Source organism: Lipophrys pholis (assembly GCF_963383615.2).
Source record: "Lipophrys pholis genome assembly, chromosome: 8".
In the NCBI taxonomy this organism is placed as follows: domain Eukaryota; kingdom Metazoa; phylum Chordata; class Actinopteri; order Blenniiformes; family Blenniidae; genus Lipophrys; species Lipophrys pholis.
Window position 1 is genome coordinate 20,867,862 of NC_137630.1, and position 15,476 is coordinate 20,883,337.

Consider the following 15,476-nt stretch of genomic DNA (forward strand, 5'->3'; position numbering starts at 1 on the left):
CCTGGATAGAGACGGTTTCCTCAGCGCGTAGGATCAATCAATGGCATCTGTCAAGTCATTAGTCTTCACTGTCCTACCTGTTGACCTTCAACCACCCGCGTTTTTGTGGCCGTGTGAGAGAAAGTGACAGAGAGATGGCGAACAAGAGCAGACGATCCAATGTTGAAATACTGTCCAGGACGTTAGTCTGTCACAGATCTGTTGTTATGAGCCGCTGACAGTGTTTTCATCTATGTGCTGTTGATGCAACTGCGCGTTGATTGGAATTAGAGATATTTCCTGACAGCACTCGGCTCTTTTAATAATGCATGTCTTGTCACCGAGGGGCAGATGCAGGGGTAGATTGCTCTATTGGGGTATTGATTGGCGTGAGTGTCTGTGTGGGTGGGCTCATGTGGTTGTGAGCAAATTGAACATAGTTTGCTAGAGTTGCACATAAATATACATATTTGATGCTTGATTTCCTCAATGTATATAATGGAGGCTGTGAAGTGGCAGTAGATTGAAGAAAAAGTCCAAATTTACTCAGAATCTGTACTAGAATACTGTTCATTGGTTTGGATGGGATTCTCAGACTCCATGGATCTGGGCTACTGTTTGACACTCGTCCTGATCGTTGCGTTTTTTCCACTATTAATTATATTCAACAAATGCTTTATTTAAATCCAAAAGGTTTTTATTTTGTCTGCCCTTATTTTCAGATATCTCTCTCTTTAGATTTCTGCCTTCAGCCCAAAACAATATAAATTAATGAAATTTAATTTGTAGCGCCCGCAGCAGCAGCAGAAAAAAAAAATAAAAACACACACACCGCAAAAATGTCAAACAGGAACATCACTCAGATTTTATTTATTCACTGTTGACTATGAAGTCTGCAAATCACCGGTAGAAATTAGTGCATTGCTTTTTGAGAAGGCACGTATGTATCTGATTCAATTAAATGTGTTGTTTCCTTTACAGTTTAAACGCCACAGAAATTTTTAAAATGCTGAATCTGAAATGATAGCTCCTGTTTGTGCTTATATAAGACAATGGGATTTATTATTTTTTATTTTTTATTGCCGCTAACAGCATGACTCTGGTGACAGGGTTTGTTGTTTCACTTCTGCAGGGTTCCATGCATAAATACTAAGATGTTGTGGGCCTTGATGCTGGGCATGGTGCAGAATGCTTATATGTTGGAGGCCTTTATCCAGTGTGCATCCTAATTACTCTTTTAGTTTAACTCTGCAGCCACTCTGAGGCTGGCATGTGGGATTTTTGTTAAATATTTCTCTTACATATTTACAGCTTCCTGATTCAAAAACCTTTCTGCCTCAAGTTGGTTGAATCATCTTTCTTCCAGTTCCACCATCAGGCCAGATGACAACATTTCCTCAGAATTAATCCCTTTAAACATCACCTGCCAACTCCTGGCATATTGTTCACACTTGGAGAAACCATGGTACATCTTTAGCTGTGGGTGCTGGCACGGATGAGGCAACTTTGGCTGTAGGTTTTCACAGTTATGCTCGTTGTCTCTTGAAATTTTGTTATTATAAAAATGAGAGTCGCACGGTGGCACAGGAGTAAGCTTTCTGGCCTCAAAGCAATCATTTCTTAGTTTGACTTCCGGTTTATATGGATTTCTATATAATGTTTGCATGTTTTCCCTGCGTATGGGTTTTCTTTGGGCGGTCCGCTTTCCTGTCACAGTTCAAAATGCTACATTCGAGATCAGTCGTGGTCTGTAAAATGTGGAGGTGTGAATGTGAGTGTATTTGCCTTGTGACCCACTGGTGACCAGTCAGGAGTGAAATCTGCCTTCACCATAGCTGGCTCCAGGTCCTGTGACTCTCGGTTTTGGATGAAGCAGTATAGAAGTTTAATCGATGGATGGATTTTCCATCAATCAGATCGTCTGCTCATCATCCTAAAGTTGTATGAAATCTCTTTGTAACTCAAAAACGATGTCATCGAAATGAAATATTGTTGCTATTTCATTATTAAAGATCTCTTTCTGAATCTTGCAGGACAGTGACCTGCTGACATTCAACATCTCGGCCCATCACTCCTGGTGGAGCGAGCACGGGCCCGGCTGTGTGAGGAGGGAGATGCCTCAGGCTCCGGGGGTCCGCACCACAGAGAGTCACTCCTACATCACCGTCATGGGCTGCCTCATGGACTACCAGTACATCGAGGTCATGCACAGCAGCACGCAGATCTTGATTGCCGTGAGTATAAGTTAATAACATCATTCGGCTGCGGTTCAGCTTTACGGGGTGTCCTCCTATTCCGAGGTTGGCAGTTGGCTCTACATCGCTGCTGATAAATGTGCCAAACTGTTCTGCGGCGGAAACCTCTGAGCCCAAAGTTACTACTGTTATATAGCACCTCGGTAGCCAACGGTGTGTAATTGTGTGAATGTTAGTGGTAGTGTGAAGTGCTTTGAGAGTAATAAAGCAGTGAATAACCTGCTCTGTGAGTAAAGTCTGTTCGCCACATCCCAGAAACTCTCCATATTACAGGCTGTGGGATTTATGTGCGAGGGAGAGCAACATGATGGAAAGGAAGATGATGTTTTTCTTTCCATTCAAGCGCTTTCCTCATTGCAGTTCCACTGTTATTTTGTCTTTCGGAGCCTCCCTTCCTCTGCCCCGCTCGCTGAATGAAAAATTGATCTGTTGTTTTGTCTCGCTGACGCTCCGACCCGCCAGCTGCTAACAGGTTGCACTGAAAAAGGGCCGTGTTTGGCCTCTTTATGCGGCTCGCTATCGATACATCAGAAACTTGCATCCTGCCAGCGTGCACATTTGCACAAACCCATGCATGACCGGCTCACCTCCCCTTGGACCGGTGCCAGCACGGTGCTGGCTGCCAGCGCAGCAGGTACTCGGGGCTCAGTCATGCACAATGGCACACATTTACTCACTCCAGCATTCACTTACACTTTGACTCGACTGTGATACACACGCACCTCTGTGTTTCACAGTCAGTGTCTCCTCCGCACATGTGGAGTGGTTAATGGTGGCAGTAGGGGACACACAGAAAGAGAGAGCAGCTTTATCAGCCTCCAACCATCTACCTGCGGAGGGTTTCAGAGTCCTGTTGGCTTTTTATTCTTATCGTCTAATCTTGGAATAATTTACACCTGGGAGAACACTGTTAACTCCACAGCACATTAGAGGCTGGCTGAGGGACTCAGTGTGGAGAAGCGGTGGATTGTACCATTCATCCCCCCCACCCCTGTGGAGAGAAGTAATAAAATGGCTGACCTCACTTCATGGGCGCTGCTCTCTCTGAGCCTCATTAGCCTTCGCGCTATAGGCATCGAAATGGCTTATTCCTTTCCACACTTGGACTCTGACTCCTCTCTGTGCGACACGCTGCCTCTTTGCCAGAAGTTTTACATGGCATTGGCCAACCAAGCGTTCAACTGCAGCTCCCTGAGAGCAGATTCCTGGAGAAGCAGTGAAATTGGTGCTAAAATCCTGGTGTCAGGAGTGACATAACTTTTCCTGAATCCTCGCCTCCTCTCAGGCGGATGAAGTCCTTTAAAAGGCCATTGTTCTTGTGGTTTTTGCTTTCTCTAAGAAGAGAACAACCACACAGAAAGAAGGCATCAAAAAAAAAATGAAAGAAAGAGTGTCCCTTTGTCTTTGTTTGAGGGTTTCAAGGTCGCAGCGAGAGCCCATTAAATATTTAGTTTGGACTCCGTGGAGCATGTTTCATTAAGATGAAAAATGTGGATCCATTGGCCAGTAATGGAAGCATCACGGCCATTTATCTGCTCGGATTTGTCGTGAGCTTGAAGGAAACAATTCAGAAGTGAGGCTTTGGATCTGTCGAAGGCAGTGTGTTGTGTCGCTTATTGCTGCTGCAGGCAAGATTCCGCCCAAAAGTAACTTCACAATTTAAAGGATGAGCTTGAAGTAGAGACAACCTGTTCAAATGGGGATAATGTATTATTCATTTATCACTGGCGGGGATATTGTGCTCCTCCTGTACGATTCCCTCTTTCCTTAACTGAATCCATATGACTGTTTCTTTACTATTGTCGTAATAGTGACAAATTATATTGTCAGTGCAGTGAGAGTAAAATCCACCTCTCTCTCTCTCTCTCTCTCTCTCTCTCTCTCTCTCTCTCTCTGTCCGTCCCTTTGTCTGTCTCCCTACCTCCTTCCTGCCTTCTTCTTTTTGCTCCTGAGTACCGCCTTCAGTGTTAAATAAAACAGTGGAGTCTGAGAAAACATCTCCGGTGAGATGAAGTGTAGAAATGTTCTGGAGAACACAAAACGTGCTGTGAGACGTGATATTCAGGTTACATCTGTAGACATAACTCTTACACAGTGAAAGGAGAATTGAAAGATGTCAAGGGGTTGTCAGAGCTGCTGAGCTTGTCATAAAACAGCCGAGCAAAGTGCTCCCACACACACGCACACACACACACACACACACACACACACACACACACACACACACACACACACACACACACACACACACACACACACACACACACACACACACACACACTGATATGATATCATTTGACCTGGGTTATTGCTGCTACAGGCAGTGCTTTCTTTGCTTTCTTCTGTTGCATCTCCATTCCCTGGAAACCTGCCTCGCCTGGAAGTTGATAACAGGAGAAATGGCACTCTGCGTCATTGTGTCGTTCCATAACTCTCTTCCTCTATTTTCATGCACACACACACACACACACACACACACACACACACACACACACACACACACACACACACACACACACACACACACACACACACACACACACACACACACACACACACACACACACCATCATAGTCTCTCAGGTCAGGCCGTCTTCCTGTCTTCTTTTTCCTGCCTGGATCTCACAGTATTTGACCTTCATGTCAATGAAATTCTCTCCAAATGACTGTGTATTTTTTTTTTTCCTGCTCTGCTTTTCTGGCTCTCACTGTCACTTTTGTTCCTCCTCCTGCTTCCCCTGGAGTTTAGGTGACTTTGTTGTGTCGGTCTGATGTTCACGTTGAGGCGCTGCTGGTTTAACACCAGATGCCAGGGTAATATGAGGAAGGGAAACAAAACCCCGGTTGATGGGAGGGTGCCGCCAGCTCCACTGGTGAGAGTACCCCCCCCCGTCCCCCCCCCCGTCCCCCACCGTCCCCTGTGATTACTGCTCTGACGTGCGTTTACCAGCCATATCTCTATGTGTGTGTCTTGTGGTTGTTGAGGTTCACTTAGCTTAGCAGCATGAAAACAGCTGGACTCCATGTATCATCTCCTCAAGAGATCAGAGATCGTGTTTGCAAATCCATTAGTTTAAAAACTATTACAACCGGAGATGGATCTGTTGTCCGTTTGTACGTCTGCTGCATGCTAAAGTCACCTGAGAGATGTTTGATGTACCTCCATTAATTTGTCTGGAGTCACGATGCGGCCATGCGTTGTCCGGTTATAGCATGAAGCGCCTCTGCAGTCTGTCAGCACAGACACTGCGTGTTAACTGCTCTCTTTCTGCACCGCAAGTTTTACAGCATCTGCTTCAGAGGATTATAAAGATCCCGGGATTATAGACTTATGATGCTGTAGTGAGCAGTTATTAGGGCGTTTTGCTGCTGCTGCCAAAAACAGGGAGGAGAAGAGAAAGACCCCGACACTAGAGCAGAGAATTAGTCTCCATTGGACCACTGAACACTGTGCCAGGCTACTCTCAGTATATCATAAAAACAAGACTGGCCGCCATTACACTTCAAAGTCTGTCTCGGCCAACAGCTTTAATTGTTAATCTGTGTTGCAGGGAAATGGATTTTCCTTAGATTAATTTTAATCTGATATTTGGTCTTTTTAAACGCCTTACAAAAAGTTATAAGACGAGAGAACTGAACAGAGCTTGGAGGTAAAAAACAAGCTTTAACCCTTTTATAAACCTGAGAATTTTTAATGCCACAAAAGTCAAATAAACCAAAAAAACAACACCATTTCATGTATTTAAAATGAAACCTGTGGTAAACATCATCTGCTACATCTAATACGTTTCTTTTTTGTGGCGCAGTAGCGGCCTGGAGATGACAGAAGCTTTTGTCCGGAAGGTTTGCAGGTTCAAATCCTCCTACTGACATGTTGCTACTGTGGGTCCCTGAGCGATGCACAGGACATCTATCAAATCCCCAGGTGCTGCACCACAGCAATCCACTGCTCCCAGCGTGTGTAGGTCAAATACAAATGGATTATTACAGAAAAAGAAATAATAAAAGTGTAAAACTCAACAGAAATCCTCATGTATAGTAGATTTATATGTTGAAGATGATAGATTTCTGTAACAAGTAGTAAAATATGGTTGACTCATCTCATACACAATTCATTACTATTGTAATGAACTGTAATGGGCTATTTGCCACATGGGTTACTAAACATGATCCCAAAGTGTCATGTGTTTTATTGGTACTGTGAATATTTGCCAAATTGTCACTAGACTGTCAACATAAAATAATCAGTGAGGTGATTTAAAAAAAAAAATTTTGCACTAACTTTAGAAAAAAAAATTGCCTTTTTTCATGGCAAAGGGGCAAAACACATCAGTGTTCATGTCATTAATGCAAGGGGGTTAAATCAAAATGTAAAAACCTTACACTGAACGTGATGCTCACTTATTGTTCAAGTAACTGCTTTATTTCCTTTCTTGCTTTGCCTTCATTAGTTTCCCATTTCTCAGTCAGACCTCGTATTTTGTTGATGTGTGTGTGAAAATCAAGCTGTGTTGGTCGTTCTTCATGCAGAGGGCTGCCTCTTGTGTTTGTTACATTAGCATGCTGCTGTCTGCGGTTACTTTATGCAGAAGATGCAAATCAGCACTACAGACTCTTAACGGCCCCACTGTGTGTGTGTGTGTGTGTGTGTGTGTGTGTGTGTGTGTGTGTGTGTGTGTGTGTGTGTGTGTGTGTGTGTGTGTGTGTGTGTGTGTGTGTGTGTGTGTGTGTGTGTGTGTGTGTGTGTGTGTGCGTGTGTGTGTGTTCCTATGTCAGCACACAGCTGCATGTGTAATGGCAAACCATGATGAGGTTCAGACTACAGAGACCACATCCACCTGTTCTTTACCACCCCCACCCCCCTGTCCAAATGTAAGCGAGCACACGCACACGCACACACACACACACGCACGCACGCACGCACGCACGCACGCACGCACGCACGCACGCACGCACGCACGCACGCACGCACGCACACAAATATTCTGCAGCAAAGCTTGCTCCTTTTTGTCAGGCTGAACGTCTTGTGTAATTAACCTACAGGACATCTGCACCACCTTTCTCTATCCCTTCCTCCTCCTCCTCCTCGTGCTGTTCCTCTTCCTCTATTCCATCTTGTGTATATTGCCTGTAAATTCCTTCCATTATAGTGCTCTTGGTGAGTTTTCTCCTGACAGTGAGCCACAATCAATAGTGTGTTAATTACCTTGTAGATCGATGCAGATATCCATCACTGCACTGGTCTGCACTGGTCACTCTCCACCTGTATGAGAACACAAACTGCCAAAAGCACAAACAAATAGAAGAATTAAAGATTATCTCCGGCTGCCACCAATAATGAGTGTCATTAATATTTCATATAGTTTGAACAATCTATTAATCTCCCTTTGTTGTGAATTAACATCGGAATATGATGTGAATATTGGGAAGATATTGGTTTTTACTTTTAAGCTGAAACTTGCGAATCTTGTTGATGTTTAGTATTCCAGTGATATTGATAGTCAGTTGGTTGAATGGTCATTCTGCCACTTGGTTCCCGACTAAAAGGAAACATCTTTGTTGGTAATTTAGCCTGATAAGACCTTTGCCCGTGTGAAGTTAACCTCACATTTCCTATTTTTTTTATACTAGTATAATCAGGTTGAGCATTATTATCATTGTCTTATGATCAAATTCCCTCCAACTAATGACATTTTCATCACCTCTGCGGGAACATTGTGTCCCTCATTTGTCTCAGAATAAGTTGTAAGTCCCCATCATGAAGTACGTTCATCAGCTCTGATGTGCAGTGTGAATGTGTTGTCAAAGGTTCTTATGTTCCTTTCTGGACCAACACGCTCAGAACAAGCCTGACCTTCATTAGCCTATGCAAATACAAGCAGACCTTTTCTTCTTTTTTTTAGCTCAGCAGCAGCAGCAGGTCGTCTTCACACACACATGCACACACACACACACGCCCCTTCATCTGAATAGAATTTCTTCTGCTGTACAGTAAATAGTAAGTGACACTTCCCGATAAAATGAGGCTCTATAGCCACTCTCCTGGATCAAGCGTTAAAGTTTTGTGTCCGGTTTACAACTTTCTTACTTATTTCTGGGAGCTGTGAGAGGAAGTATGAAACATGAAGAGTAGAGTGTTCCTCACTGGAAACGCTGTCAAATCCAGACCCTCAGAGGTTTTCAGAAAGGGAACAAGACATTATAAAATTCTGTGAACAGTCGCAGAGTTGCTGTCCTTGTCTGTGTTGTCACTTTCAGGGTTTCAAAGTCGGAGGTTTTCCCGCAGAACTGGGCTACTTATCAAGTGTTGCTGTGGGTTATTTTATTTTTCCTTCTGCTGGTTGAGCTTGAACAGACCTATTTTAGATGCAAATTACATTATTAATATTCATGAATGGAGAGCTTAACCTGGATTGTTTACAGAGTGTTGTCTTCCAATTGTGATATTAGCCTTCACTTTAATTTACTTACTGTTGAACTTTATAAGGACTGAAGGTGGTACTAATGTGAGACAATATATTTATAATACAGTATAAGAGTGAAATACTACAATATGCGATGCACAATATAACATTATCATTATCTTAAACTTGGAGACAGAGAGTCAGGGTCTTTTGAAAAAGTTGAGTTTTTAGGTTTTACACTAGCACCGCTGTAGTGTAAATTAACCCCCAAAATGCAATGAAAGTTTTCCGTTGCCACGTAAAAAGGGGCCTCAGTCCTCTCGAAAGCAACATGAATGATGTCTGTTTGGACCATTAACACACAAGAGATACTTTCCCAAGTGACCAGTTCTCTTTTTTATTTGATGTAACTCATGAATTAACTTCTATATTTAGTAAAGTAGAAACTAATCAATCAGACTAATTGTCAGTAACTTGTACAACACTTAAGATGGCAGAAGAGATTTGCATATTCCAAAGTGACATTGACCTGGACACCAGCAGTGGAGAAAGTAGCCAACATAAAGAAAAAAAGGGGTGAAGCGGAGAGTACAAGGAGCACTGCGGATGATTGGCAGGCGAAAGAAGTTCCCTTTAGTGTGGCACGTTCTAACGGACAGACAGGGATCCAGTCACAGAGGACACGCGGGGCTTTATGAGCTTAATTAATATGACATTAATTTCTAAAATGATCCCTGAACTCTTGAAGTGACAGGAGGACATCAGTGGAGCAAGCTGGGAGAGGGTGTGTGAGAGACGGGCAGGCATTTTATTAGCTCTGTTTAAGGACACTTAATATGCAACCATGCATAAGTGGAATTGTCAGTTGTTATTGAGGACACTGACCTATATTGGCTGCCGCCTCCAGCAAAAAGCCACCAAGTGTTCACCCCTCTGATCTTATTAGCTCCATGTACATCGCAGTAAATTATGGAAGTGATATAAAAGAGGAGTGGAAGACAGAATGGTTTAAGATCAGCCATAACTGGCAGTGTGAGAACTTTGTGGCTGTCAGTCACTTTAATGGCTGAACACTTGACTGCACCATCCTTATTCTGTGTGATGTCTGACCTCTTAAAGCACCATGTTTGCATTGTATGAGTAAAAAAAATTGAACTTAAACTTTACTTCCATGGTGCGTTTTGGTTAGTTACACTGTTCACGAGCAGTCACATTCACCCAGTCACGCAGCGAGTGGTGACGGCGGTGGTCTAGTGTTGAGCGGAAACTTAAGCTCTGTTGTCCCACACAAAGATACTTAAACAAATGGACAGGGCAGAAGTGGAAATTAAAACACTCACCTTGGGATCAGGACACCAGCCACTCTACTAATAAAGCTACAACAGCTAACAGAAGACGCCACAGAATTGTTGCGTACCCCCGAGTTTGCGCATCGTGCTGTCAAAGCTGTTATTTCACATGTCAGGACACTAGCTGGTGCTGTTTTTTTTGTGATGCAGCCAACCACTCATGCGCACAGAACAGGATGATGTAAACATGCAAGCTCCTTTAAAAAAGAAGGCAGATTTTATTGATCCTTCTTTGCATTTAACCCATCCACATGTGCAAGGAGTGGTGGGCTGCCACAGTGCGCACAGATCATGAGGGTCAAGGGTCATAGTCAGGTGACCCACAATAGTAAACTGTCAGGTGTGGCATTCAAACGCATGAACTTCCAATCCCATGTCCGCTTCTCTAAAGTCAAGGCCACGGAACTGTGAAGAAGTGAGTCTCCACGTGTGATCCAGATGATGTTTTAGTAAATCTTCACTTTGTTGGAGGTGCTGGAGCAGCACAAGTACTCTGGATTGCTCCATGTTTATTGTTGTTCATCTACTCAGACATGTGCAGATGAACAAATACCTATGCAGGTGTAGTACTCAGGGTTTCAGAAAAGTTCAGTTGTCCGTCTAAACACAGAGTTGAAGACCAGTGTGTTTTTAAAACATTGCACCCTGGAAGCCATATTTAGTGACTGAATACTATTATTATGTAATTGAACAGCCAATAAGCAGTGAATGTTTTCCATCACTAGAAAATGTTGTTTAAAATGTGCCTGAGTCATCACATGAAGCTTCTTTTTAAAAAATTTTTATTCTGGCAGCCCAAAACCTCATTTTGCCACTAAAAGTTAATATTTAGAAACCATTTTGACCCATTGTAACACAGACAGTGTAATATTTTGACAGTGCCGTTTGATGCGGCCACGGACTGCAGAAACCAGACGCCCTCATGAAAATTAAACAAACGTGCATGAATATTAACTCATGCAAGCACACACTTCTGCTGGGATAGAAAAACACACATGGATGCCCCCAGTGACACAATACAATTGAAAAACAGGGTGTGCCCCCTGCTGTTAACACCATCTTGTGTTTGACACTGGCTTTATACATATGCTAATTCACCTCCATTTCACTGCCACTGTAATGGATGGGGTGAGACCGGCAATTAGATCCTAGACTGAAAAATAAATTCAGCTCCTGAGAAACAGAAAGAGTAGTTTTATATCTTATCTTTCCTTTACACACAGAGAATCACTGTCTTTTTTTTTTTTAATAAGACCTCACACCTGCATTTAAATCCTGATTTGGACTTCTTGTATACATACATCTGGACTAACTTTAACAAAAGCAGCAGGCAATGCAGACGTGGAAAATGGAATAAGCCCCAAATGAGTGAGACGAAAGGCCAGTGGAGCGTGTTATCTTTGTCCCATCTATAATTACATCCGCCAAGTTAAGGTACAGAATGACTGGGTGTAACATAAATAGTCATCATCACACACACACAGCCATTTCCCCCCGGGTCCTGTGTTTGTGAACCCAGCGTCAGAGGAGGGCAGCGTGCCCGCCGCTGTTTTAATTGGCATGGCAGAGTGCCAGATGATGGATGGATGGATGGAGAGACTCGCTGTGTCTGTCTCTGAGTCCATGACAGCCATCTGCCACTTCCAGGAGCTACTCTCACTGCTGTTTGCTCACATGTGTGCGGCTCGTATGCTCAAGTCCTCTTTGTAGTGTGTCTGTGAAGAAAACCAGAACTCATATCAACCTGGAAGGCAATTTATTACAGTGAAGAAGCACATATCCAGTCATTTCAAAGCATCATTGTCAAGGCTTTGAAGTTAACGCCCCTGAAATGAAATTAGAAAATACATTCTGACACTTCTTGTCATGAATAGAATTGTAAATGTAAATTGTTTATTTGTGCCACATGTTTGATAACATAATAATCATAATAATAATAATAATAATAATAATAATAATAATAATAATAATAATAATAATACTTCTACTACTACTTCTACTAATAATGATAGTATTATTTTTGTTTCCCATCCTTTAAGGAATCATCCATTGTAATTAGTTTCTACTTTAACCTGCATTTTTGAGCGGTACATGTAATATTCATGTCAACATAATAAGTTGACAATAAATTATATCTAACATGTTCAATTAAGCTTAATATATAAATGGTAGCCAAAGAAATTCAATATTATTCATAGAGAAGGTGTCGGATTTAATAAGTTAAATTTCTTCCCACTCCTTTTCGGATATGCAACCAGATGATATTGTTCTGCTGTTTCTCGTTCACTGATATTTTGTTTTGGGCATGTTTGAAATAAAAAAAAACGAAATGAAATGAACTTTGTAGAGGTTATTCTGCTGCAAATTGCTGCATATTTCTCGAAAACAGTGCCATGATGTGGATAACGTTTCAAAACTTTGTTACACAGACCTGTAGAGCTTGTAGCAAAAGTTAGAGATCAGCTTGAACTTCTCTGAGGATGTTGAAATTAGATTTGCACATGTTCAGGAAAACTTTACTAAGACACCATCTGGCCTCTTTAACAGGCCCGGAAAGCTGGCTAATGTTGTTTTAAAGATATCTTTATGATAGCGTTTGTGCATTAGCTTCACTGTGATGCTTTCATCAACCAGACATCAGGTGGAGGATTCACATCCTCCCAAAGATTCTCTGAGAAACAATTATAATAAACATTGAAATCCGCTTTATTTAGACAGTCTGACAGTGGCATTTTAGTATACTGTAAAACAAATACTGTAATGGTCCAAAACTATCTCAAAATGTTATGAAACAAAGAAGACACAGTGATTTTTGCTTGTTGATGTATTTAAATGTTCATTTGATTATTAAAACTTGCTCGCAGTTATAGTTGTCAGTAATGTGGTCTTTTCAGCTCTTGTTTTGAATTTTCCACCCACTGGAGAATCCCCGAGAACACACACGTTTTATCATGATTGTATCCATGGAAGACAACCCAGCTGTTTAAGTGCACACATACGCACACATACGCACGCACGCTCGCACGCACACACGCACACACACACACTGCTGGCTCTGCTGAGTCTAACCTCTCTTGTTTGTTTGTGTGTTCACAGCTCCTGGGCTTCGTATACGCCTGTTATGTTGTCAGCGCTATCACTGAAGAGGAGGACAGCTGTGAGTGACACACACACACACACACACACACACACACACACACACACACACACACACACACACACACACACACACACACACACACACACACACACAAAAAACACTTGTTCTTTAAAAGGAGCCTCGCAACAATAAGTGATTCCCAGCCAAACCCACTCACACAGCGGAAAAGAAAAATGCCCGAGATGAGGATAATTCAGCTACATGTTTCTTCCTCCTCCTCCTTCCCTATCCCACCCCACTCTCACTGCTCTGGCTCTCCCCTCTCTCCCTCCTTCCTCCCCCACACCAGCTGGGTCCTCTCACCTTCTCTCCCTCCAGAACCAAAGGAGCCATGTGTTCCTTCTCCACACCTCCTTCAGCCCATTCTTTCCTTTCCCTTTCACATCCACACGTGTCGCCTGGTCTCTCCTGCTCAAGTTATGTGTGGTCTTTTGCTGTTTTCATGAACCTGTTATTTGCTCTTTTCTTTTTTTAAGTACCATAGCTTGTGCTTTTCTCACTTTCTCTCCTCCATGAGCTCTTTCTGCTGTTACTGCAGCTGCCTGCTGCCTGGTTAGGGTGGGTCTTTTTATACGCCATGCATCTCCATCACTCTTTTGCACACACACGCACATACACACACACACACACACACACACACACACACACACACACACACACACACACACACACACACACACACACACACACACACACACACACACACACACACACACACACACACACACACACACACACACACACACACACACACACCTTCCCTCTTTGTGTTTGAAGCTACTCAAACATGTAGATCCTTTGTGTGAAGTGGCTTCATGCTGTGTGAGTCCTCGCTGTGTTTGCATGAGTGTACCTACACTTGATTACCAAGTGCTACAACCAGGAGCAAGATTAGACTTCAGTTGCTAGTCAGTGACATCACTGGTATCTTAGAATTGTGAATATTGTGTTCTCTGTGTTTAACTTGGAGTCACATGAGTGTAAGAATTCAGCTGCACTCACTGACTTTTTCAGGGAGTAAAGGGTGTGGGAAAAGACAGCAGGGAACCAAGACATGAGACATCGGAGACGATGAGGAAAGTGGAGATGGACAGTTGTGATAAATGACCCAGCTTCTGTGACCTCGTAGGCAGCAGGTCAGAGGTCAGAGGTCCTGCTGGAGGTTAGCCAATCAGAGGTCAGGAAACATTTGATCTGAGGGTCAGTGGGAGTCATAAATATCTGATTAGCACAGCAGTAACTCTCCAGGATGCACAGCGATGCCCACACGCATCACATTCTGCCTTTGAAAATGTTTTAGCGTAGTGTTTGAAGCTCAATGGATGATGAAAGCTTGGATGTCAAACAGTCAGCTGAAAGGGTAAGCAGTCTAGTCTGGATTGTAAGGACTTCTCACTTCTACAGTGAGTCTCATAATCCCCAAGTATCTGGACCCTGGACTGTTTTGATGTCTCTTTTGTAGACATCTCAGCTCTAATTTGATCTGAAAACAGTGGCTACATGCACTAATTGCATCTTAAACAGCAGACTCTTGTAGTTTGTGGGACCTTTGATGTGGTTTCGGTGTGTGTTCCTGTAGACAAGTCTTACAGAGACCCAGGCAGTGCTTAGGTGGTCACATACCAGAGACTCAGTGGCTGTGAGTGGTTAGCATCACCACCCAACTGCTCCACCCCCACAGCCCCCGATTGTACCGCTTAATCACCAGCTAGCCTGAAGGAATCCCTGGAAGCCAGTACTATTTCAGCCAGGTTGACGGAAAAAAAAAAAAAACCCTCTTGCCGAACAACTTTCTTGTCATCCTTTTGATTTTTGTGACCTCTAAGCCGCAGTTGCTCCCTTTGATTACTGCAGGCCAAGACGGTGTTTTTTTTAAAAACCACACTGTCCAGACCGAAAATAACTACAAGGCAACAAGGAAGGTTTTCTTGTTGCTGTTATTGTTTAAATAAAAAAACCATTGGGGTGAAATGAGAACATAGTGTGAGTTTTATTGGTTTTAATAATCTAGTAGCTGCTACATCGCTTCCAAGTGCAAGGTCTTTGTTATTGTAATCAGCCCTGTGCCTACGCACGCACGCACGCACGCACGCACGCACGCACGAACGCACGAACACACTGTTCATTCAGTCACAGGTGTGCAGACACGCACACAAAAAACCCAGCAAATGCACTTTTCTGCTCTCATTTTCTCCTTTCATTTGATGTGTAGATTAAAGCAGGTTTCTGCACTCAGCTCCATGCGCAGCATCTCTCCTCCTACTCAGAACTTTTACCTTCTGTGTACTTTTTTCCTCGTTGGCTTCATTTCAATTCCTGGTTTCTTCAG

General features: G+C 43.0%; 1 protein-coding gene across 2 annotated transcripts in view; it reads left to right on the top strand.

Moving 5' to 3' along the window:
* The window catches only part of nkain4 (sodium/potassium transporting ATPase interacting 4), a 47,442-nt gene that overhangs the window by 21,867 nt on the left and 10,099 nt on the right, over positions 1-15,476 (top strand). For both annotated transcript variants that reach the window (XM_080469850.1, XM_080469849.1), the window contains exons 4-5: positions 2,013-2,213; positions 13,084-13,144. In XM_080469850.1, coding sequence (XP_080325976.1) covers positions 2,013-2,213; positions 13,084-13,144 — 262 coding nt within the window. The remainder of the gene's footprint in view (positions 1-2,012; positions 2,214-13,083; positions 13,145-15,476) is intronic.